This window comes from Colias eurytheme, chromosome 1 (assembly GCF_061535395.1).
Source record: "Colias eurytheme isolate Ceu_HAF_F1 chromosome 1, ilColEury1 Martin Lab GWU primary, whole genome shotgun sequence".
NCBI classification, from domain to species: domain Eukaryota; kingdom Metazoa; phylum Arthropoda; class Insecta; order Lepidoptera; family Pieridae; genus Colias; species Colias eurytheme.
This window is the reverse complement of record NC_142980.1, coordinates 14,844,977-14,872,672: the sequence shown is the minus strand read 5'-3', so window position 1 is coordinate 14,872,672 and position 27,696 is coordinate 14,844,977. Positions and strand designations below refer to the sequence as shown.

The following is a 27,696-nucleotide window of genomic DNA, read 5'->3' as shown; positions in this document are numbered from 1 at the left end:
CGATAAAACCAATTTATTTATTTAAAATTTAGGCAAATTAATATAACAAGAAATAAGTAACTAAATCTAAAGACATAAACGAAACTAAGATGTCACAGAGTTTGTAAACAAATAACAATAAACAAGAATCGCAAGCAAATAATATTAAACTTGACTAAGAAATTAGAATATAATAAATGCATTTAAATTATTGTAACGGCGCTTCAGTCTACACCCCCGCACGAGTAGCACTCGCATAGCACCCTCATCCAAACCGCAATAATCACACCCCAAAAACTAAACTAATATACTCGTACATCTGTATCCCAAATGATCTCATCACTTGCAGGAATACAAATTCAGCAAACGAATCATACTATAATAGATATCAAATTTACAACAAAACTATTTGAAAAATAAAATATAATAAACCTTTTATAAGATGCTGAAAGTAACGCATTTTATAAATTCTAATTGAAGTTGAGCAAAAAAAGGTGTAATAAAATTCTTAAAACTAATAATGATTAATTGAACTCTGATATGTATAAAAACAAATGATAGAGCTATATGCAATGCATCCAATGTTAATAACTATACCGAATCAGTCGCTTCCATGTTAGTCGTATACCTACTGGGTTCGTACATCTGATGCTGACCTCTCATCGTATCACATTCCTCCAAACTAAAAGTTAACAATAGTTCTAACTAAATATAATAAATCACGAATAGGAAACTAAGTAATTTACCGGAGCGAAAGCGATTTAATTTACACATAAATCCACGAATGCAGTGAGATTACATTTATAACTGATCACGTACGTCAGACTCAACTCCCATATGTTAATTCGAACTTCGGGTCTTCGCATGAAATTCAACTTGGCCTGTTAAATATGTATCTTGAGGGGTTATAAAAACCGAACGGGAAGTATCACCGACGTACGTTTTCAGTACCTACGCACTATAACTACGATTATATTATGATTTACGTATTGAGATATACCAACTCGGAATCTAGGACTAACTAGGACGTATAGTCATGGATTATAATATGACGCTCTACATTAATAATTACGATACATAATGTTTCAAAGTGCTTTTCTAACAGTGAATATTGAGTTGAAAAGCTACAAGAATAGTCGTACACTTAAATCTCGACGTCGCTTGCATTACTGTATTCGAATAGATAGGAGCAACGACTTGAGTAAATCTACCAGAGTGCGTTTAAGAAGCGGTAATGTGGTTCGTAACTGCGGAAATAATGACCAATAATCATGTTTCTACTGCTATTTATTGGGGGTTATATGTTGCGTTGTTTAAACGGAGGTGCTGGCGCGCTCCGGGTCGAAGAAATCTTCGTCGTTCTTGGGAATGTCGAAGATCTCAGAGAACAGTGCCGGCAAGTCGAGACGACGCCAGTTGATGCGGCACCAGCTCAGCAGGTCGTGGTGGCGGTCGCCGAGCATACGCACTTCCTGGGCCAGCGAGTTGAACGCCTCCATGCGGGTCGCCACGTCCGTGGTCCCGTTTTCCGACAGCTATAATAATAAATTATATTTTGGTTGCTATTCAATACCATCGTTTCGTTCAATACCAATCGTGATGAAATTTAAAATGTAAAAAAAAAAAATTAATCACGAAATATCAATATTGAAAGGTACAGTTGTGAACTACATTCAAATCCTTCAGCTGTTTCTATACATGTTCGAGTGACATAGATACAAGCCGACTGCAGACAGCGTTGTAATTATCACATTAGTGGGAGTGTAGGATGCAAGCTCTTATTGTTTATTTAAATAAAGCTGAATATATAAATCATTAAATATGTTTAAAAGTCTGTGAACGAGCAAAATAATGAGAAGCACAGTTTTCAGGCAGAGCATGAAAGCTATCCTTTTGTAGTGCAAATGTGGGGAAGCCGAAAGCGTGGTTCCTTTTGTATGTTGTACTGTGGGTAAACGTTTTTTAAAGGCAGAGTTCAGTTTATCGAGAAAGGAAAGACTTTTAACTACAACCTTTTTGAATAGGTGCGTTTCCCCGTTCCCGTGATTTTTTTTATAAAATCACATGCAGAAATCACTGGACTGATTTCAATACCTATACAAATGTCTACGTTGGGAAAAAATATTGAATGCGTATCTGAATATTAGATACTTTTCTCTTGAAATAGAACTACTACTCTGTAATACGTTTAGAAAACATTATTAAAATCCCACTCGTCTCCTTTTCTCATGTGTTTGTTATGTCATGTCTATTAAATAATACCTACTCTAAATTTACAAAACCTTATCCCTTCAAAAAATGGTCTATACACCAACTTACCACATAAATAAATGCGTCGTTCACATTACGGACGAGCGTCTCCACGCGGTCGCGCTCGCTCAGGCCACAGCGGTCTGACGACACCAACAGGCTGGCCGTGAACATGGCTGCTTCGTCCTCCGTCATGTCCATGCGGATCACGGCACGGACGTACGACAGGATCCCGGAGGCGAAGTGAGTCTGGTATATTGAGAAAGGATGAGAAAGATGTAACAGACTGCGTAGGATTGTTGAGAAATGGCAAGATTGTAGTAAGAAAATGTTAAGGTTGATTAGAAGAAGAGAATAACTGAATGGTAGTAGAAGGTTTCGAAGATGGTTTTCTTAACTGGCCCGTAATACAATTATTTAATATTTATTCTGTGCCTAAAGGTTCCTAGGTACCTAGATTGTAGGTACAATTGCACTGCAAGTACAATGCGCATATCATTATAAGCATCAGTGATTATTATCATAATGCATTGGCAATATTATATCATCCATCATCAAACCGAAAGTCCGAAAGTTAATACCACAATAAAAAATCGAAGTAACCTATTTAAAACGATCGAAGGCCGATACAATTTCATCATTCGATTGAAATCTCAGACCTATATAGATTATACCCTTCAGATAGAATCGTTAAAGTTTATGAAAAACAACGAGCCTACCACAACTATCAACAATTGAAAAATCGAATCCGCTTTATAATATTATAATGTCCCCACGCACGCTCGTACTCGAGAACCAATTCAAATATAACCAATCCCCAATAAGCAATGTATGTCACGCATCGTTATATCATTAGAGGTGTGTACATGAAGTAGGTGCTCACCGCGACACCTAGAACGGAACCCTTCAGTAAAGTGCATCCATTTATTGTATTGGATCAAAGTAGATCAACATAGTTACATCGTTAGCGCGCGAATAATTTCATTGACACCCTATCTTCCTGTTGTACCTAATATGAAATAGGTTTTGGTTATGCAACGAAATATAATTCGCTATATACAGTACTAGCATAATAGGTATGTAACTGAAATGCAGGCTTCTACTCTTTACCTAGCTCGACGATAATCATATATAAGTCGGTACATAATATTATGTGAAAATGCAGTTCGAACTGAAAAGAAAATTTTAAAATGCAAATATGATTTGCATTTGAAAGCGGCAGTAAATAGCATGTTATGTTCAATTCATATGCAACGTGAAGAATAATCTGAAAAGTTATTTGCGACTTGAACTTGAACCTTTAGAAAAGAAAAGAAGTTGCCTCGTGTATGATCAGACACATTAGATACATTAGACAATATCGTAAATAGTCACAATGCAAGCTGAATGCCAAGGTCGGGTTACATGTAATGCATTAAGTACAATAGAATTTAACAAAGGGTTCATCGATAGTTAATGTCAGGAAAATTTCTAAAAACATCTCTTATAATGGAAAGAATGGGCTGTCGTCTGCGTGTTAGATCAAAGTACGTTGACGTTGTAACTTGTAGGTACAGTTATTTTAAAGATATTAAGTAATATGTCGTAGTTTATGGAATTTAATATCTTTCACTAGATATTATCGGATGACTCTTTGAAACGCGGGATTTTCCATGTGCAATATTAAGGCGGTGCGTTATTGAGTTGGAGGCTTTTAAACATTCGAGGCATGTCAGGTGTAAATCTCGATATAACTCGAATCGTATTTCAAAATTATCATAAATTTATTTCATACGCGTCTCATAATGCATGTCCTATAGGGAGAAATAGGGGAAATGTAAATTACAAATCTAATATGATTGAATTAACGTATTTTGCTTTCCTTTCCGCGCAAATATAATATAAAAATGAATCGCAATTTGTGTTGGTAAGGGCATAACTTGAGAACAGCTGAACCGATTTGTTTAATTCTTTATAATATTCTTTGAAGTACGAGGATGGTTCTTATGAGGAGAAAACGTAAACATGTATCACGGCCGTAGCTAGGGCGGACCGCTAGTGTATAAATTGAATCGCGAAATTTGTTGTTAAGCGTAAAACACGAGAACGGCTCGACTCGATTCGTCTAATGTTTTTTTACGTTTTTGTTAAGGCGTAGGGAAGGTTCTTATAGAGAGAAAATACGAAAAAAGGGGCAATTGGGCAGAACAACATCTCCTGGGAAGGCAACATTTTACCTTAGGTACCTAACTAAGACACGATGAAAACAAAAATGATCACAGATTAACATTTTACAAATTACCAAAAGTACAAACCTGCTTTAAAAAAACACGAAGTTTAAACAATAAACATAAATTTGGGAAAGATTACAATAATTTCACTTACATCGTACATCAGCTCAAGTTGGCGATGGCTCAGCGAAGTGCCGTCATCGAAGACGATGGCAGATGGAGTGGAGATGCGAGTAGCGCGTGTCAGCCACACCTCGAAGAATCCTAGCTGTTGACAAAAACTCCCACTATCGTCTTTATTGTTCACAACACAAAAAAATATTAAACAACAATTCAGTACACAGAAATACATTCAGTCATCAAATTCGCAGAAGAATTCGCAATTATACAGTTGCAGTTGCTTCGCAGGGTGGACGTCCACGAAGGTTTTCTAGGGTATATACCTATGCTTACCTTGATCAGAATGAGCTGGTCGTCTTGCGGCAGGATATGAAATCCTGGTAAGCGCTTAGCGAATTCGACGACCTGTTGGACAGCGGGAGTCATGCGGTAGGCCACGTTGCACCACAGCACGGTGAGAGTCTCAAATCGGTTAGCAGCGGCGATGGCGGCTGCGGCGTTCATGCCGTTCCCACCGTTGGCCCCGTTGGCCCCGTGGGCATTGCCGGCGTGAGCACCGTGGGGCTCGTTCGATCCTCCGGCAGCTTGCCCATCATTGCTGCCTCCGGCTTGGCCTGACACAATATTATGTATTAACTTATCATTTGGTAACTTAAGCAATATATATGTAGTTATTAAAATATCAATTAAAAACCTTCGCGATCTTCCTCAACTTTCAAGATGAAAGTCTGCAACTGCAGCGAGCGGCGGAAGTCATCGCCGAACGAGTTCAAGTTGCGGTGCGCCAGGATCACCATCTTGGCGAGGTCCTTAGAGGCCTCCAGCGCGTCAACCTCAGGCTCCTCGGCCGCGGCACCAGCTACCGGTGGGGGCTCGGGGTTGGCCGCCAGGTTCTTAGCCAGATCTGCCATGCTCTCGGGGCTCGACACTTCGCGACGCTTAGGGACTCTTCCGTACCGGACGGCTGCGGACAAATGAGGCACGATCAGCTCGTACCGATGCAACTCGTGCACTGCGCTGCATCTATTCGGTGGGTGATTGACTCGTCAATTGGTAAATAGATGTCAGTGTAGTACGTTGATCTGTGCTCTATATCTTTTTGACGCGTCGGCGATGTTTGATGCAGTGAGAACGGACACATTTGCAATCATCTGATTTGCGATAGTTATTTTTGCATGCTAAGGGCTTCATAGCGAAACATTTTATTCGGGTCAAACCAATACCGGTGTCAGATACGTGCGTACGATGGTTGTATTTTTTAGGACTCATGCATTTTTGTACCGTAACAAAAATAAATAAAATAAATCGTGTCAGGGTCAAGCGTACTTTGAAGAAATTTATAATAATATAATATGTATGTTAGCTATGAATGTTTGTTATAAAAATTGATACGCTTATAACTTATATTTTTTTTCTAACCTAGTAACTAGCCCTTGATAATTAAATTATTGATAAATTTTGAACAAAAGCTGCTTTAAACATTTTCCAATTTTAAAACTCTTCATAATGGGATCATATTATTATGTCAAGAAAAACTATTATAAAAAAGTCTAAAAATAAATTAACACGAACCTAAATTATTAATAAAGCAAACACACAATTTATATAAAAAAGAAAGCCTTCGACATCCGTACTCACAGTCTCTGCTCATGCCAACCGCAAGGCACTTTTTGAACCTGCAGAACTGGCAGCGGTTCCTGTTCAGTCGGATCACAAGACACTTGCCGTCTCGCAGGCAACGGTACTCGATCTGCTTCTGAATGCTCCTCCGAAAGAAACCCTGTAACCAAGCAACTTGCTCCCAATCTATTCTTTACTTTTGTACTTTCCGCCAAATTAGAACGCCTACACGAAGCCTTCGTTAAATTGGTAGCCTAAATTAAAACGTTCTTGATTTAAAACTAGATGAAATACCCAGCTTCGCTCGCGTTCATGGTGATTAGTAGTGGGCAGATTAAATTCTAGTAGAGGTAGTCGTAATCCCTCGCTTGACCATTGAATTTTTCTCTCTATTTGTGCAAATCACATTAAAATCCGTTGAGCAGCTTTTGAGTTTTATCACAAACGAACAGATGGTCAGTCAGACTTTGTTTCATAAGATATAGGTACAAACGTATTCAAAGCTTTATGCAACCAACTTCATTCATTTAAAGTTGTAAAACTATTTAATATATATTTTACGGAATACCGGTATTTTAATGCGGTTCTCATGTATCATATACGTGGAAAGTTTAAATTTCGGCGACATTATGCTCGTTTTCAAATGTATATTAAATTTAAGCCCTCTGTAGACGTGTGAATGTCGCATACAGCGCAATGAATGCATGAGATTTGCGGAGTGTCACCGAAAATAGGTCGTCAGGTGGTGATACACTACTTTGAGAGCTTTTCCTGTGTAACTTTGAAATGTAAGTGAAATAAAAACTAATAGAATAACTATAATTTTGATTAAAAATTATTTTTTAGCATGAATATAATTATTTTTATTTTTAAATTATCTCCTTGATTACTTTATAAAAATCTAGTATCCTACTAGCTTTCCGCCCGCAGCTTCGCCCACGTTTCAGAGAAAACCCCGCAGTTCCCTTTCCCGTGGGATTTCCGGGATAAAACCTATCCTATCTCTCAAGTTGGATCGAACTGCACATGGTGTGCGAATTTTATTATAATCGGTTAAGTGGTTTAGGAGTCCATTGAAGACAAACATTGTGACACGAGATTTATATATATTAAGATTATATGAATATCATCCGTCTTTCAGAAGACTCATCAATTTATTTGTTAAGCATTAATAAACTCAGACAGAAATAAAATGTTCTATCCTGGATTTATTTATCCATTTAAACTGCAGGTAAGTTTTTAATAGGTGCAGATAATAAAACCAAATTAAAACAACGTGCTGAAGGTAAAATCTCTCAGATTATAACACGTTAGAAGTTTAAGCGTTGCTAAGTATAACTTTATTTGAAGCACGAGCAGTGTGCGCCGATCGTCCAGACGCGTGACGGGATACAAATATGAAATAATACACAGTTTCTAAAATATTTAATGTTGTTAGTCTGATACAATTTCGTTTATTATAGAGATATTTCTCAAATCTCTAGTGAAAATGTTCAAATAGAGTCCTTATCGTACGAATAACGAGAAAAAATATAAAGAAAGTCTATAAATATGAGTCTATAAATACAAAATACGTATTGCGACGTTATTCTGCAGACGGCTTTTGTAGAGATTTTGATTCAATTACGTTTTAAATTCTTAATCCTTTTATTCAGAAAGTAATATATATTTAATAAGATACACTTTGAAGTTTAGTTAGATTAATCTAATAACAAAGTTTACTCTTTATGTCCGGTGCAATTCTCTAATAGCCCGAGGAGTCTTCACAAGGCTAGTAGGACGTTTTACTAACATATAACGCAAGCGTAAATGCCTCATTAACCTATGAACATACTAAGCTAAAAGCTTATCAAAGGAAATTTAACCTGTACTAACGAATTTAAACACGAAAGCTTTGGGTCGAGAGCTCGTTGACGATAAAAAAGCAACGGGCTGAAAGCTCCACGTTCGTGAGCATTACATAAAGCTAATATGCCAATGTGTTTGAAGATATTTTCTTTGCGATCGATTTTAATATGATACGGTGCACTTAAGTATGAGACGAGTGCTGCCGTCCTGGAGTGACTGCAAATTGATTTATGTTACGCAAAATGTAGAAAACTCAAGGAAAGGAAACTGTTGACGACAGGTAAAGCTAAAATGTACCAAGTAATTGGGCAATTTAGAATATTTTAAAGATACGCGAGGGACTGGAACATGCTTCCTGAGTCTGTGTTCCCCGACGAGTACAATATAGAGGTCTTCAAGAAAAGAGTGAACGGGTACCATCTAGGGAAGCGCGCTCCATCTTAGGCCACATGACACATCTCAGCTTTCCATCAGGCGAGATAGTGGTCAAGCGCTTCCCTATCATACAATAAAAAAAGATCTTTTACTAGGTAATTAATTATAATGATGATATCTATTTAATAAACCATAATAAGAATTTTTATTGAGTAGTCTATACTCATACAATGATGTGACGATGGATTGACAATAAAGTAGTATTTTTAATTAACAACAGAAATTTAATGAATGTTAAGGCTGATTACTAATAACGATAATTATTTAACGCTTACGTATAATTATAAAATTCACAAGCGGGTTCTATTAATATATTATGCAAAATGTTGATTATTTTGTATAGTAATTATCAACTACTCAATGTAATATATTTCAAAGTTTAAATTAACACCGGAAAATAATTTGCATATAAAATATATTCCACGTGCTTGTTTGTTTTAACTGAAGCCTTTAGAAATCACATGGCAGAGTTTCGCAGCAAAAAGAAAAATAAAACATAATTCACAGCATTCATAGGTCATGTTCCATTTTTACTAAACTCTAAGCCCTTTGGCACTTCAAAAAGCTAACTGGAGTTACATAATTTTTACGTCGAGTTAAGGCACATCGCCGACGGCTACTTTCGCCGAAATGCAGCTACATGGCAGCTACTGTTATATGAAAAATGAAAATAAACGATGAACTGGGCTTTTCCTATGAATTCCAAACACAAAACACCGGTGCACAAAGAAAAAAATAAATAAATTTCAAAGCGTCCGCGTCGTGCCGTAGGGTTTTAGTGTTATAAAACCGAGTTTTATGTATTTGTTAAAATTATAAAAAACCGGAATGGCAAGAAAGGAATTTTGAATATAATTTTAAAACCCTATACAGCACAGACTAATAATAATATACTACGTATACATTATACAACCTATAGGTATAAAATTAGTTTCCTTTAAATTTATATAAAAGAAAAGATATAAAATTGTCGTCTAAAAGAGTTGGCCAATACGACAATAAAAAGCAGTGAAATTATTGTTTATTTGAAAGATGGAATTGTATCACAGTAAATTTGCTTACAAGCCCAATTGCTTGTAATATTTCGAACGGCGCACGCGTAATGCACAAATAAGACATGGGAAGAAAAACTTTAATAAAAAAGTTACGTTTATTTTTATATATGTAAATCTATAACGTTCAATATCTTTTATACACACAGAAAGCAGAATATGAAAAAATATCCGATACGTTCCTCAAAAAAACTGTAATTGGCTAACTATAATCCCAACCCACGTATCAATAAAGTCTCTATTCATTCCGCACATAGTAACAAAATGGAAAAATACACAGAGTGCCTAATTGTATACAAGTTTCAATCAACTCCCGGCAGCGATAACTGCACGCCTCCAAATTGATGCTGCAAAAGCGCTTCGAGCAGTTTCCACATACAATGTTCCATCAATTATTGTTATTAATTGGGCTTTGATAACCCTAAGCAGAACAATTACCCCGCAATATATTAAGCGTTTGTGGTATTCATGCCGCGCTGTTTTCCTGTTACATATTTCGTAGTTGGCAGAATTCAGTGTCTTAAATGAAATTAAACCTACTTTCTGGAATCCCTTTACGTTTCTCTCACAATTATTTCTCGGAAGCTTTCACGATGAAAGCGCATTCGTTCCGTTGTTTTACTTTGAAATGAATTATATTCAATTTCAATTTTATTACATTTAACGCTCGTTTAGATTTCTAAACTAAATAAATAAAATAACTGCGTTTTTATACTTCATTATCTATCAGTTAGTCGAAACAACAACCCCAAGGTATTTCTTTTATATTTCTGTTTTGATGTTTTACAATGAGTGTTGCATTTAATAAAATATGTTTAATTTGTTGGTATGTCTAACATTGTTATCTAAATAGATTTAAGCTGAAGAGCGAATAATGAAATACGGCGTATAATCGATTTTCTGAGAAGTAAAAAAATATGAGGTCCAATTTCAAAGTCCGATAATAGCCTGGACAGTTCTATTCGCTTCTTAATTGGACTTAAAATTGTATTACAGGGGGAAATGTGGACAGGGGACATCGGTTTTACACTTTAAGAATGTCCTAGGGCATCTATGGGATTGTCAATCTAATTATATTGCAATTTGTTTTAAACACTAATGCTTTTTGAATTTAAATTTCTTTTGTCTAATTTAATTTTAATAAATTGAATAATGAATGAAATCTGTGTTAACGAAGCGTAAAAAGCTGAGAAGTCAGCTTCGTATAAATTAATATTTAATTATGTTAAATATAAGGCCATTCAAAATAAATCTTAAAGTAGGTACTTATTTATATATTTCTATTAAAATTTCCTTTCCTCTTTTCATAACTTGAATAATATAAATCGAAGTAGGTGTAAATCTTGTGAAAGTTAGCTTTCAATGAAATTGAAAATAGTTTCATTTTCCTTGTGAGCGATATTTTATTTCTTCATTCCTTAGGAATATAAAGGCACAAGGAGTTTGTATTATATTTTCTTCTTTCTATTGAGGTGTACCTGTGACTTATAAGGCTACTTACAGAACTTTTGCGCTGTAAGGTCTCGTCTAGTCAATTTTATTTACATCTGATGTTCAATGGAATGAAATGAATTTATACGTTTTTATTTTTTGTCCCTGTATCTACTATATTATGTACTAGCGGTCCGCCCCGGCTTCGCCCGTGGTACTTACGTTTTCTCTACATAAAAACCATCCTCGTACTTCAAGGAATATAATAAAAAAAGAATTATCGAAATCGGTTCAGCCGTTCTCGAGTTATGCGCTTACCAACACATTTTGCGATTCATTTTTATATATAAGATATCGTATTTTTATATGGTTATAGAATGTAATGTGGTAACTCAATTAATTTATTATAAAACAACATATTATTATACAACACTCATATTACAAAGAAGTATTAAACATTTTTATAAGATTTTTCCTAAGTATATTAAAAATAATCATAACAACTGTAACTATATTAAAATCGTACAATGCACATACTATGGCACATACCATGCAAAATGATATGCTTAATTAAATCATCGAATACCATTAACGAATGACGTATTACAAACGTCAACTGAAAATGCATATTAATTATCACAGTATTATATTTAACATCTGTTAAAATTAACTTTCGCATGACGAATTATTATTTAAATTAATGGCAATGCTGTATTTATACCACAAAACGGTTAATTGAAAATGGAGCGACATTGTGTTTATTGGAAAGTGTTTAACAGGCCATCAGCCTGGTCGTGCGGTTTCCTCAACCTATACGAGGCATGTATAACCTAAATGAAAAATGTATCGAATGCAAACACGTTTATGGCAGTGCATAAAAAATGTTAGAGCCACGAACTCCCCTTGTATAGCCAGACTTTATATAAAGGGTAATAAACGTGCATTGTTAAATAATTTACTATTTAACAATATACAGCGTATAATGTATATAAATTTTGCACGGTTAACGCATCTCTCTTGAGTTGATATATCTTGATTGGTAAATCACATCATTTTAAAGAAAAACAGTAAAGTAAGTGTTACAGAAGCGTCTTTCCAAACTATACAAGGCCAGTACGCAACGGTGTGAAACTAATCACGTATAGTTTGGAAATAACTTTTTTACAAAGTTCTTCCAATCTATACAACAGCAGTACGCAAATACTTGCAAATACTCGCGTATACTTTGTAGTGAAGTAAGTATGAATAGCGCTCCAAAACATACAGCGCCAGTACGCATGCGGACTAATCGTGTATGTTTCGGAGTAAGCGCGGCGTCTTTCCATTGCTCGCGTTTATATTATTGTATTGCTGTTTTGAAATCTATTATTAAAATGCATGTGTATTGTGTATATAATGTTGCGTACTGATCGTATATTTTTTGTATCGAGGATGCTTGTGTCTTCGTTCCCGACTATACTGCACGACTTACAATTGACAATAGTGCTAAAATGTGAGAATCTAATAAGTCCAGAAGAAGACGGTTGCGAGGCGACGGAGCCCCGCTTCGCGGGGCTCCTATTTTTGTGTAGTTAAAAAAAACACGAACCTAACCTAACCCATAGGTAACCCTTATATCTGTTACCTATTTATTTTTCTAAGCTTACCTAATAATATTTTTATTCCATATTTTACTGAATCAATCAAGAAGAATAAAAGTAGATAGATATAGCTGTACAAGTCTTTGATTGCCTATATATTTATTATTTAGCTCAAGCGTAAGTGGTGTTAGCTATATTTAGTTATACATATTTTGCGTACTGATCGTGTATAGTTTGGAACGAAGAAGCAAGCATCCGCTTTACAAAGTATACACGATCAGTACGCAAAATTCGTGTATATATTGTAATAACAAACTTAAAAACAGCATTACAAAGTATACACGAGCAGTTTCCTATGGTTGCGTTCTGGCTATGTATAGTTTGGAAATACGCGTTACAGAATATTATACATTGTAAAATTATAAACTCGCAATAATAGAGTAGAAATAATTAATTTGAAATCAATAGTGTATTTTTACTGATAGCCGTCGGCAGAATAAAAAACTAGAAACTTTCTTACATTTCAAAGTCGCTGTAATTTGCATAATATAAATGTTAATTAAATAGTTCTACAGAATTCCAAAGAGCAGTTAAAGATAATTTGATATTAAGTGTTTCAGGTTTATTTAAAATGCAGCTTGTTTAAAAAGTAAGCACTTACGTCCTACACCCTTGCAAGTATTCCCACTACCTTGAAAATAATACAATTTCTTTTATATTTCTACCACGTAACATCGGCATATGTAATTAAATATTTAATACTAACAAGAATTGTTTGCGTCATCGCTTGCATTAATAGCGAAACCAATCCAATATGAATATTGCAGCTTATAAGTTACACTCAATTCACAAGCCGACTTAATTTCTTCATTTATAAGTTTCAATCATTTTGTTGTATCTTTTGTCTTACGATCACAATTATTGTATGTAAAAGAGGCGAAAAACAATTTATTTTGCGGTGGCATTCATATCAGAATATTTTTTTAAGTGACGAAAAAATTATCGCTTTTAAAGTTTACTCAAAAATTAAAAAATAAATAAGTATATTAAATAGGTAAAGTTAAATTAACTGGCAATTTTCCCTTTCCTCATTTTCTCTAGGCTTTTGCAGGCGTTTATTTATTCCAGTGAAGTAGATATTTGTGAGAAATTATAAGATTGATCAGTAACAATTATTTTAAGAAGCTCATTATAACATAGGTGTTTAATACATATATATTTTCTAATTACTTACAACTATCCTTATCTTTTAGATTATTGTATTACAAAAAAAACAGTTTTAATGTGATCTCCAAAAAAGTTTATACTATACTAGCGGTCCGCCCCGGCTTCGCCCGTGGTACATATGAAAAATAGATGTTGGCCGATTCTCAGACTTACCCGATATGCACAGAAAATTTCATGAGAATCGGTCCACCCGTTTCGGAGGAGTATGCAGACTAACATTGTGACACGAGAATTTTATATATATAAGATAAGGCATTAAGAAAGAAGTATTATATTTTTATTCTGTAAAATGTAAAATTTATATTTTTTATATTGTACACTGTACAATAAGAGTTTTTTGACTGACATGATTAAAAAGAGCAACTATGGAGTTTCTTGCCAGTTCTTCTCCGTAGATACTGCTTTCCGAATCGGTGGTAAATGTTAAAAATATTTAATGATGTTTCAAAAGTGCTTCTAGAAGAAGTCTAATTGAATAAATGAATGTTTGAGTTTGAGTTTTTAATAAAGTTTAATAATAAAAGCTTAGAATAAAAGTTATTTATTGACAATATTGTTATTGATCGAATACTAATAGCAGTGATTCGATTAACAAATTCTAATTTAAATTAGGCTGAGTGTGGCTAATAGACGAGATTTGTACAATTAGCCTGAATATAATTTTGTAATGGTAATTTAGAATGTAAATTTGAGGATAAAGAGATAATTGAGTATAGTAATTTTTAGTTTATTAAAATGGATGCTACCGATTCTTGGATTTTATTTAAAATGAATGAATTTCAGTAGTTAAAACCTATTCTTATTAAAATTCTCAAAACACCATTTTCCTTTTTTGGAAATCTCGTTTTAGTATTAAACAAAAACTTAACTTTTTATTTATTTTAAAACTATAAATATTAAAGACAAACTATTTTTAAGCACGATTTCATCGATTCGTTATATTATTATTTAACAAGACGTTACTTATTTATGACGAATTATATTTATTTTCTTGTCTTATATTTTATTTCAATTTTATTGAAGTATTTAACGTAAAGTATTTAACAACTTAAAAATATATTCTTTTCAAACTAAAAAGTATAGTTTTATTGGTTGTACAATTTTCTATTGGTGTTATTCGTTAGTTTTAAAACTTCAACAACCTCAGGTTTATTTATTACGAAACTTGGTTTAGCACAAATTTTTTACACATTATTTTAAAAATATTTTAGTTTCATTTTTCAAAACAAATTTTAGTCACATTTATTTATCACTAGCGGTCCGCCCCGGCTTCGCCCGTGGTACTTATTTACGTTTTCTCTACATAAAAACCATCCTCGTACTTCAAGGAATATAATAAAAAAAGAATTATCGAAATCGGTTCAGCCGTTCTCGAGTTATGCGCTTACCAACACATTTTGCGATTCATTTTTATATATAAGAAGATTTGTAGTTTTAACTTTTAACTTGATTTTAGCGCGGTAGTTAAAAAACTTTTAAATATTTTAGTTGTAACATTCAACAAAATTATTACACATATTTATTTAAAATTGATTAAAGACACGTCTAATTATATTCTTAAAATTTTTAAAACTTGTTAGTATAATTAGAAATTATTTAAAAACGGTTAACATTAAAGTATAATAATTATCACAGTTACAAAAAAAATACAAATTGCTTAAAAATGCATAAATATTAAATGTCGCGAAATATCTCTATAATGCGCACTGCAAAGTTAAGGAAAACAATACGAAACTATAATAAAACTAGTTTATTAACATTTAAAGAACTAAATGTTAGACGAAACTAACTTAAATTGAAATAAAATAAAATAAGTGTCAGAGTTTAAACGAAATTTAAAATCGCGAAAAGGCTTTAAAATGAACACCATAAATCAAAAACGTAATTTAAAAATCGCTAAAGAAACTTTAAATTTAAAATCAAAAAGTAAAAACCGAATTTAAAAGTGCCTCCAATATAATAAAATGCGACGTACTTGTACGTAGCGCGTAGCTCGTAGCCGCTCGTAGTCTGGCTCGTAGCGATGCACTTACCTTGCAGCCCTCGCACGAAGTGACGCCGTAGTGGTAGCCGGAAGCCTTGTCCCCGCACACCTTGCACGGGGCAGCAGCCTTCCCGCCTGCGCCTGCGCTATCCGCCTGTGCCTCTGCAACAGATTGCATATTATCTATAGTCCGAGAGCCAGTGACTGAAAATATTTCATGATTGATTTTTGATAGATACGAATTAATGTGGATGGTATTTCAGTTTATTGACTTGGAGAACGTGTTCTTAGGGTTGTATTTGTATTAAGTTTATAGATAAATATAGATTATATCTGTGTTTTTGTTTGTCTTAAAAATTATAATATTACAGAATGTTTTATAGTTAGTTTTAAGAACATGAATTTGATATAGATCTATTTATTTATGTAGATGACGATTTTTGTGATTAATAACTACAATTATTCTGACTCAAACTCATTTAACTGCTTTTTTTTCAAGTTCGGTATCGGCACTTCCTTTCAATACACCCACATTTGTCAAGTTGTCCCTAAGCTAATAAAACACAATTATGAGCACCGACTCACACATGACTACGAATAATTAGTTCTGGAACGTATAAATTAGAGTTCCAGGAACATATAGACGAGTGGGTCGATTTAATTTCAGTACATAGTCCTGCTAAGAATACTTACTTTGCCTTTTAAACATTCATTTACACTACTTGCAGGTATCGCCTTACAACTCTTCCTTTGAGATGAGAGAAAATTAAGAAGTGTACCGTTTAGCTCTAGCGTGCCTCTCACCTATATAGAAGGATCTAAGGCTGGTTACACACGGGTCGCTTCGTACAAGAATTTAAGTGTTGTTTCACACGATTCGTGTTGTTCTTTGTGAGATATTGACCTAAATGTTCACGAATACGTGTTCTTAGAGAGTTGTGAAGATGTTTGTAGGTCTTTTGCGTTTGCGTTTGTGGATCGATTTTGACGAAATGTTATGGTTTAAGTGCAATTTTAAGCTTTCCTTTGTTTGTTCACCAGGCTAGACTGCCGAAAATACTAATATAATATGTATGTTTTATTGAAAGCTAAGTAAAAATATCGAATGGTCAAAGCTATAATATATAATATTATTGCGTATAAGCTTATTAATTTCAAAATAAAATCTATTATTATTATTAATGATATAAATTGTTAATAATAAAAGAAATTGCTAAAATATGAGTACTATCATACGAAGTAAGACTTACACACAATTATGTCATGATGTATTCTTATTGGTCAAACACGAGACTCGAGTATCCGGACTGAGGTCAGACTATAATTTGCATCCACGCTGCATCTAACGCCACGTTGTTGATATATTTACGTGCGACCAAACCAAACGTACAGCTTATTAATGCATCTGAGTGCTTCAATGCAATCTCAAATGGATAGAGTGGGGGATTAGTACCAAGCCTTTACGAGGAACGGTTCGATAGAGTTAGCACAGTTTCTTTGATTCAAGCTTGTTGAAGTGTTGTTGTGTCCCACTTTGTTATTTAGATCGCTCTAATTATTTATACCCTATTTGTGTTAATGTTTGAATAATTTTAAACGTTAGAAGCGTTTAGCTGGGTGGGTTTATAATAATGGAGTTTTATCACTGCAAACTCACAGTATTTCAATAGATTTTCAATTTATACTGTTTGAGAGAGCTTTGGACATTCCTTTGAATGACGGTTACATTATCTGGTTATAATACATTGTTGAATGAGAAGCTTATAAAGAAATTTAATAATATTGTTGTCTTTAAGTGATCTGCTTTCTTGTTTAAAGGATATAATATCAGGATAATTTGCGATATAAAGGGGGGCAATAGATTATGAAAGTAGTTCTTTGAATATAACACGTTTATCTAAATCTCTTTGATGCAACTCAAATGTAAAAGCAACTATAAGTAAAGAATTGTAAGAAACTTTTGGTGTAAAGACTTAGTTATGGGCAAAATATATTTACGCTATTTATGTTGTAATTTTGTAAGAATATAAAAGGTTTCTTCGTTATAGGTTGATGAACTTGTATATTTTGAGAAACTTACAGCGGGTTAACTTAGGTTAATTTATTTATAAGATGCAATGCCAATATGCACACGCAGATTAACATAATAATATTGGAATAAGAATACATTATAATGTAATGATACTTTACACATAATATCATAATTGTGGACATTATAATAAGATTATTTTTGTAGTGTAGTATTTTTATAGTTTTTAATCTTGATTTCTTAATATTTAGGCTATGTCAACTAAAACTCCAATATTAACTCAGGCCCCGGAATCACAGACACAATAGAAAATCTATTGTGTCGTGGACCGATCGGGCCGCTCGGGGCTCAATGGGATATTCAGTAAAATTAAAATGAGATAATATTGAGACAGTCTTTTGCCTGAAATACTCTCGATCGAACGCAGGGTTCTAATAATAAATCTATTCTCAAAGTCTTTCTGAGTGAGATGTGAATGGGTTATTAATAGAACTGAAACCTAACTTCATAGTTGTATCTAATATGCACAGCGAACATATTATGTACTCGTTATTTTCCAGCGAGGCATATAGTTACGGTCGCGGCGCTCACATAAAACCATATTTTTGTATTAAATAAACGTTTAAATCTGATTTACATTTTTACCTCAGCCTCGGAGTTGCCGGTGGAAACTAAAAAGACTGTAAAACCCGCCATCTCACTATTGAGTTACCAAGCTGCCTGCAGCGTAGCCTGTAACTCGATAACTTGCGGATTTATGGAAAAATGCTCAGGTACAGCAAAATATAGGACTAAATATTTATATAAAACTAGTTGACCCAACAGACTTTGTCTTGTCTTCGCGCAAATTGTCAAACCCGTATAGTTTATATGGCCGCCGGCCGGTATGTTTTCACGTTTTATTAATTGTTGGCAAAAAATTCTTCAGGTTTTTCTTCATAAGATCCTTCTCCTGACAACAGATTGAAATAATAATTATCGAAATCGGTCCTGCTGTTCTCGCGTGATGTTGCGACCAAGGGAAATGTGTATAAGATTCATTTTTATATATACGGATATAGTTTAAAGCTTCGTTGTGATATCAAATTATCGAGTTACATGTTTGTGATATTGTTTAGGTGCAGCCTCCCTTGCTGCCACGCTCCAATTAGCTAAACAATCCACGCTTCGAAGAGTGAAGAACGGCTGCGTTTGATATATCCCTTTTCAGCTGAGTTTTGGTGAAATTTTATGTGTCGCGCGTTGTTTGTGATTTTTGTACAGTTTTGAATATTCTTTCACAACTATGAGGATACAGTAGCGATATGTAGGTATTTGCCATATTTTTTATTCCTATTACCTATACCTAGTTAAATATTATATTTTATATTAATGATTTGAGGTTTAATAATCAGAAAGATACAGACAAAAGAAACAGTCATCTTGTAGACTGTATTTTCTTGCATTTTGCAAGTCTAGCTTATTCTATGTTTTCCTATGTTTAACCGCAGATTTACATACAATATAATTTATTTAACATTTATTTAGTCTAAAAATCTAAATCTAAAAATAAAAATAGATTACTTTAGCAATGAATGAAAACTCATTTATACGCAGGGATCCAGCTATACCTACGTAAAAATGTGCGTTAAGCTTTTCGCAACTAATTTTATAATATGTACTCATATTATACCGAACCATCTATTCAGTAACATAATAAAAATCTTTTTATATCATATTATGAAATGAGATTTTCTTTGAGTACTTTTAAGGTCACGGATTCAATCATTATACTTTAGTTATGACGAGTTTTTTATCCTGTAGCAAATTAATGATTGATTGAATGCTTTTTACGAATTTACGAAATCTTATAACAGACAGTGACTATTTATAGTACCTATTCATACCTATAAGCTGCTAGCTTTTAGAAATATATTGACTTCGAAAATATTTCATTCGAGAAGAAAGAACTCACACTCTATAATCTCCTAAAAAATAAATTCATAGCTTGTGTTTGTACGAATGTCGTATTCATGTTAACGAACCTTTTAAATAGGTTTTTCTTATGTATGGAAAATGTTATTTATATCTCATGTATCTCGTTCAATCATCATTTATTTTGGGAACCGTTTATTAAATTTAATTGGTATATTAATTAACCACCAAACCGCCCACGTACAGTATCGGTTTTATAGATAAAAATGTTTTACGTCATAGGATAGTAACAGAAGCTTTGCTATTAACATTGTAAATATAGCGTAACGTTTATGCGAATATTGAGGTAAACAATGAATTGAAATATTTATTTATTTATTATTTATTAATTCAAGTTTTCCTTTAAATTTGCTTACCTACTTGTCCGAAACTTCAAATATTATTTTGAAATTAATAGCGTGACTATTATACCTTAGATGATTTATCGAAACTAATGAATGGTGTGTTTCTGTTTAAATCTTAACTATGAAACGCAGATCAATGAAGAGGTAACAATGCAAAGTATATAAATTATATTTTATTAGATAAGTTTATTGTCATAGGATAAAGATTATTGTTTCATCCACTCTCGATTACAATACAATTGTTAGAAATTATATTTTTTGTAACAATAATCCAAAGTGCGTATATTTTTATATTAAAGGGATGCGTATTGAATGTCAATCCGATTAGAAAACATGTTAGTTTCTATATTGGGGTTCTAGACATGCGACAGCGGATTTTTTTCACATTACGTAATTGTTACGTTGTTTTTAATTGATTGAATCTTTCAATCCGACGATCGAACCAAGAGATCGTGGATTCATTCTTTACTGAATATTATGAGTCCCTTCTCATATTTGGCATAGAAACACCGCTTATCCATGATCAAATCGATCCGTGAAAATGGATAAGAAATATATATGTCCTATATCACACATAGATACGGGTCTTCATAGAATTCGTTCATAACAATGAATAATAGAAGGGACGAAGCATTATAAAAAGGAAGCCAGACGGCGAATTAACTTATGAAGTGAATATCGAGATATACCTATTTGGAAAAATCCCAAAGGCCTAGCTTAGATATAAGTAGGTAGTTACATTTTTGTAGATAATAATTGTTGTTATAATTTAGCTACATCCAGGGGGATATTGATAGTATTTTAATTTAATTTAAAAGGTATAGTGCGTACCTGCATAGCCACAAGGTATTTTGGAATTAATAAAATATTTTGAGGGGTGTTAGACTTCACCTGCAGGGGTGGAATGAAGTCCAGTGCATATAAGTGTCTGAGCCCTGAGGTATTTTTGATAGGTATTTGTCTATTATATTAAAGAGGTTTCTAAATACCTTTTGTTCCATATTTATTAAGATTAACGCACTTATTTCTAATAATATGGTATAGCAATCAAATAAAATGATATAAAAAGGTGTATAATAGCTGTGGCTGACAAAGACTAATAGTTATTAAAAATGACATTGAAATGGTAACGAAATGTATTTGCAAAGCGAGACACAATATAGAATATATTTATATACAAGAATGGCTTTTATATTCATAGAATATTGCATCAAACCACTCAGAGCGCTGATTGGCTACTTCCCACGCGTGATTTTCAATATAACACTTCATTTTCACTAACAAGCTACATTATGTACAATCGATAATAGACAGACAAATCCCCCTTAATGATACTTTTATAAAGAAAAAGCTCCTTGATGATGTCTATTTCTAAATATAGTAAATTAATTAAGGTGTTATTCAGTGATATGAAATTGATATTTCTGAGAAACATAGAAAACAAAATAAAATAATAGAAATCGAATGTTCTTTTGCAAATTTAACTATAATAATGTGAATTAATAACAAATGAATTAATGTTAATAAAATAAAACTAAGAAAGATGTGACATGTAAAATGTATATCTAATCAATATCTAATGTATTTATTTGCATGCTGTTGAATGACGGCTAAACATGCTGTAATAATGTATTTTAAAACCTATGTATACCATGTTTACTTGCAAATAAACGATTTATTTATTTATTTAAACATTTACTTTATTTATAATATATATATTATATAAAATAGTCATCTGCACCAAAACCTTTAATTGAGGTATACTAGACTTACTTCCAGATTCCATTTCGCAATACACAAGGCATTCAATTTTAAATGCGTATGTACCTAAATTTAAGCATAAGAACATTGAATACATGAAAACAGAATACAATATCAGTTTCCATTAGGCAACTTACTAATTCAGATAAGGAATTATTTTTTAAGACATATTCAGATATGTCTTAAAAAATAATTCCACAAACATGAACATATAAATTAAAATAGCAAATAAATTTAGGAATTAATATTATATAGATAGTGGCGATTCTAACTAAAATAAAAGCTCCCTTGGTTCACCCTAAGCCTTGTAAAATTAAATAAATCACATCAACCCACACTCCACAGAGTCACATATATATCACGATTTTTAATTTTTGTAGATGTCTCGTCAAACTTAATACAAGGGGTCCAGATATGGTTATTTGCAATGATTACAATCAATTTATATCACGAATTACGTAAGTATACCTAAGTACTATAGTTTTAAATATCCTATTTATTATAACGTTATAATATGCTATGAAAATGCTATAAAAAGTAATTTTTCGTAGACTATTATTTACAGAGAGATTTATTATTATTAGAAAGCTGAGTCTGATGTGTAAGTACCTACATAAGTTCTTTTATAAAATTCGTCTGATGTATAAGTTCTAAGGTGAGATTTTTTAAAAGTAATTAAATTACGTCGTTTCCTTTATACTTCAATAGAATCTCCAAATTTATATCAGTGTTCAAGCTAATTTGCTGAAAACCTGGCACTTCCTCCAACGAGAAACTAATGGAATTATTCCCGGCAAATGTAGTTTAAACCATCTTAACTGACAATTAAACTTTCGACAGACAAACCGCACTCAAATCTATTAATATAGGTCCTATTTAAATAGACATGAGGTCTATTTTCGCATGTACATTAAAACTGCACTATGTTTAAAGAATCAAATAGAGGATTATTGCTGCGACTAGAATGGCTCAATCAAATGGGTTAGCTATCAATACAACATGACGTCAAAGGACTTAGCTGTCCCGAATTGGCTTAACTGACCCGATCCATGTTCCCCTTCCCAAACGCAATGAAGTGCGATTTGTTTTCAAATTTCGAGACCGTAGTATGATTGATTGATGTGTTTTAGGAATAAAAGACAATTGTAACCGTGCTGCTATAAAATGTATTTCTAATAATTATCATGTGTGTCGTTTTGATGTCTTCATTATAAAATTAATCTAGTTAGATATTTTTTTACTCCCCTCGTCTACTAAGTATATTTTTATTGACATACTTAGCGTGGAACGTTTGAACTCAGGTCTAACAGGCCGAGTTTTCAAGTAGAGCATGGCCTTAATATTGAATGACCATAAAAATAGTAAAAAGAGGTGATCTGAGTGATACTTAAATCGTAATAGCTTGGAATATTACGTTATTTCAACAGTTATTATTTATTAATCTTATACTAAGTCGTACTAACTTTATAATCCTATTACAGAATACCCTTTTTAACGTATTTATTTGAAACAATAGTTCATCTATACAAATATTATAAAGAGGAAAGGTTTGATTTTTTGTTTGTTTGTTTTTTTTGTATGAATCGAATAGGCTCCGAAACTACTTGGCAGATTTGAAAAATTCTTTCACTGTTGGAAAGCTACATCATTTCTGAGTGACATAGGCTAGGTTTTATCCCGGAAATCCCACGGGAACGGGAACTATGCGGGTTTTTTTTTTAAAACGCGGGCGAAGCCGCAGGCGGAAAGCTAGTTTGGAAATAAAAGTAGATAGACGCTATCTGTGACGTTGTCTGTATAGCGATATTGCAAAAATTGTTTCGGTATGGAATATTTATTTAGAAAAGAGATGTGAATATTTACGCAGTTAAAACACAATTAATAAATAGATAAGTATTTGTATTTTATTATTTGTGTTTATTATCTCAAGGTTTATTTTATGTCATGTTTTTCCAGATTGTATTTTGTTTACTTTTTAGATCTGATTTTCTGTTTGTTTAGACTACAGATATAATATAATAATTGATAATTACTTATAGGTGTAAGCACGTTTGGTTTATTGTGATTTTTTAACATCCAGAATCTGGATAAAAGGTTGTATTATATTTCCAATTTTCCATTAGATACGTTTGTATTATTAACAATTTTTTGAATAATAAATATCCATTAGTTGTTGCTAATGGAAAATATAAGCCTCTGTCTTTCGACGCATCATTTTTGCGTATTTATTTCAACGGCACTGCCAAATTTTGGGATACCATTTTTGAATTCGCATTTGAAGGGAACATTGGAAAATAACTTTGACATTGATGAAGTACATGCACAGATATGACGAATTGTTATGCGCATCAAAATAACATAGTTAGGTACAAAATACAAATAAACAGATTTTTTCACACAGCAGAGATCAAGGTCTGTTTTCCTATCCTGTGTAAAAATATGAAGTAAGTATGTTAAATATTCATTACTGAAAATAAACCTTTGTATTCTGAGCCGTTTCTTACAAAACTTTATAAGTCTTTTAAAGCTCTGAACTTAGGAACTCTCCGCTAAGAAAAGTTTAAGATAATGGAGCCGGTCAATTAGCCATACCTATATATAGAAATTATGTTGGTAACTATGTCTTCCAAGTTCCACTGGGAGTATGAAAAGTGTTAATTTTTTAACTGTACAATTATTAAATTGTGTGTACCCGCATAATGTCTTTAAATATGTAGGGCGTAGGCATAACAAGTTCAATAAATTATATTAAAAGTAGTAGTATAGAGATAGGTACTCTACTACAAAGTAAAATGTGTGTTTATGTGTTTGAAGATGAATCTTAGTATGTAAATAATAAAATGGTATACGATGCGTGTCTTCCACGCATGAGGTGTGTGGTGAATGTGACTCATGGAAGGAAAGGAAGAGGAGCATTGTAATAGATAAGGTCATGGTTCGACGCCTTTCATAATCTTACATAGTCATTATTTATGAAAGAAAATAAAAGTCAATCATCAAAATTAGTTTTTCGTGAAAATACAATACCTACCTACATAGTTTTAGAATTAATAGTTACGTTTTATTATATGTATAACTCGGAAAGTCGGAATTAATAATGGCCAACAAGCCTAATGATAATGTCAAACTGAATGATTTTATTATTTCTCTAAATTCCAATTACATTTGTTTAAGGGCCGATTTTTCAATCGCGAGATAAACAGTCTAATAAGTACCCCTCGAATAGATTTATTCAATTATTTATCTAACTCATTACGGCTCGCCTATTTTTCAATCGTGATTTATTTGATGAATAACTATCTGACCAAATATTTCCATATTGGCAGCACTGCTCTCGGAGTGGCGAAACAAACATATTAAATTAGTCAGGTTAGAGCGGGATAGAGTCAAATCTTGCAATTTGTCAACAACCGTCATTATGACTCACGTCAGGAGTGCACTTGTCTTCTATGATTGTTGATTGTTCTTTTGATTCGAGTAAAGAGTTTGGTTAAATTTGTGTTCCAATTTATATATTTTACGATGGAAACGACATACTTAAAGGCAGCGTTCGGCAAATTTTCAATGGCATGGTCATCAGTACTATCAAAAACATCAATTTCAATATGATTTTAATTGATTATAATTATATAGAAAGAGGTTTAATTGTTAATAATTCTACGCTCTATGTTATGACATACGAAAATATCTCAAATTTGACGCGTCAGTTGTCAACTCAAACGCCTAACAGTCGAATAGCGCGCTATCTGGCCGTTGGAGCGGCAAATAGATTTATTCCTCAAATAACGTAGTTATTCGATAGATAAGTCCTATTCGTCTATTGAAAAATTGAATATTTTGTTAACTGAAGAATAAAGTCTATCTAGCTGTTTATCTGGGCATTGAAAAATCGGCCCTAAACCGTATTTTATAGCATTCAGAATAAAGTACTTAGGGCCGATTTTTCAATGCTTGGATAAAACTTATTCGTCGAATAATTTATAAAACTACCATTTTAAAAACGTATTCTAATTGCCCGTATTTGACAGTTTACGTGACATTTTAATATTATCGTGTAATACTTTATTGGACGGATAAGTTTTATCCAAGCATTGAAAAATCGGCCCTTAGTTAAATTAATAATAATTAATCTAGACAAGTGAACAGTGCAACAAAGTTTCCACATTGATAAGTACTAGGAAATCATAAAATGGAAGATACATTCTTGGCGGTAATCAGCCAGCCAGTAAAATGTTCTTGCAATTATGACGTATAAGATTTGCAAAGAGCAAGCGAATAGCGCACGTGGGCGTCCATGGGCAGGCGCAGCCGATCGATAAAGCAACAAGTTACGTAACTGACTTTCTACCGAGACCATCTTGCTCTTACTTGCCTCTCGCTCACTCCAACTCTAGGGCTGGCTCGTCTGTACTTTAATTATATTTATTACTTAGTGGAATTTAATAGAAAATTTTACGATATACATACTTCGATTTTAATTACTTTAATTATTGTCAGTGCAATTATATAAATTATTTTATTGTTTTATAATTGACATTAAATTACAGTAATAATTAAAAATCAAGAAAAAGATCATTATTTTATTTAAATATTTATTATTGTTTATTTTAGCATCATCATAATAATCATCTAAGTGAGAAAATAGAGAAAATCACCACAGACAACACAAATATTCAACTCAATTCAGAAAATTCTTTATTCATTTAAATGTTTAAAACTGCCACTGAACAAAAGCGAAATACAATGTGACAAGAAACGGTCCACTATATAAGTGAGCTGTATAAACGCGACCACACCGTCTCACTTCCTAATAAACTAAGCATCCGAAACTAATTGAAGCGGATGTCTGTGGACCGCGTTTGATGCTTTCAGGTAATGCGTCACTGGTTTGCTTCTCCATTAGCGAACTGATTCAATCACGAATGCTATCAATAACATCTTACTACCGGTTCACATGCATTATTATATCAATTTACGTACCGACATTTTCTCTCCAATCATATTATGATACATAAACAGTAATCGGACAAGACACATCATAATATATCTACAATTTCATTGTCCATCATTCTAATTTGCAGGCAAACAGTTTACAAACTATTACGTAAAATTACATAATCACAATAAGAGGCAGCCCTGATAATTTTCCTAAGTACTGAGAACAGTTCAACAAACTGCGCAAGAGGCGAACGTTGAACCTACACTAACCGTTATTTCGTCTCACTCTCGCACGCTACAAAAATTCGCCCCATCTCTTTCTAGACCATAATACCTTATTCGATAATTTTCCATTGAAGTTATTCTTCTGTGGGAATGCTTAAAGACGTTTAATAACTCTGCAATGTATCTTAAACAACCACTGTTAGGTATAAGAGTTAGTCATGCGTCCCCTCCGCTTAGTAAGTACTTATTAGAAGGTACCACATAAAAACAATTAATGCGGTAAAAACTAGATATAGAAAGTTGCAACGAATTCAATTATGAAAAGATCAAATTATTCATTTGCAATTGAATAAAAATGAAAGAATTCGTTTGAATACTTCATAAATTAATTAGACAAAACCTTATTGAACGTAGTTGTACTGACCTTGAAAATGAAATATAATATATTGTTCTATGCATTATAGTCTCACTACCGCAAACCGTCTGGAATGCATTCCATTCCTTATAAGGCTGTAGGCTGTAGCCTGTAGGCATTAAGCTTCTGCAGTATAAAATATTCTAATTCCTAACTTCTAAAACACCCACACCAAATAAAACTAAATTGTATAATTTAGTAGACTTTGTTATATTATAAACATAAATATTAAAAAGAACGAATACAGGTTATTTATTATACATATTGTATTATA

General features: G+C 33.0%; 1 protein-coding gene across 1 annotated transcript in view; it reads right to left on the bottom strand.

Moving 5' to 3' along the window:
• Positions 1-1,018: 1,018 nt before the first annotated feature.
• Positions 1,019-27,696, bottom strand: part of Eip78C (Ecdysone-induced protein 78C) — a 43,614-nt gene continuing 16,936 nt past the window's right edge. Inside the window, exons 2-8 of the mRNA XM_090105931.1 lie at positions 15,786-15,898; positions 6,198-6,339; positions 5,254-5,523; positions 4,893-5,173; positions 4,594-4,707; positions 2,299-2,478; positions 1,019-1,514 (exon numbers count right to left, since the gene is read on the bottom strand). Coding sequence (XP_089962057.1) covers positions 1,293-1,514; positions 2,299-2,478; positions 4,594-4,707; positions 4,893-5,173; positions 5,254-5,523; positions 6,198-6,339; positions 15,786-15,898 — 1,322 coding nt within the window. The 3' untranslated portion in view covers positions 1,019-1,292. The remainder of the gene's footprint in view (positions 1,515-2,298; positions 2,479-4,593; positions 4,708-4,892; positions 5,174-5,253; positions 5,524-6,197; positions 6,340-15,785; positions 15,899-27,696) is intronic.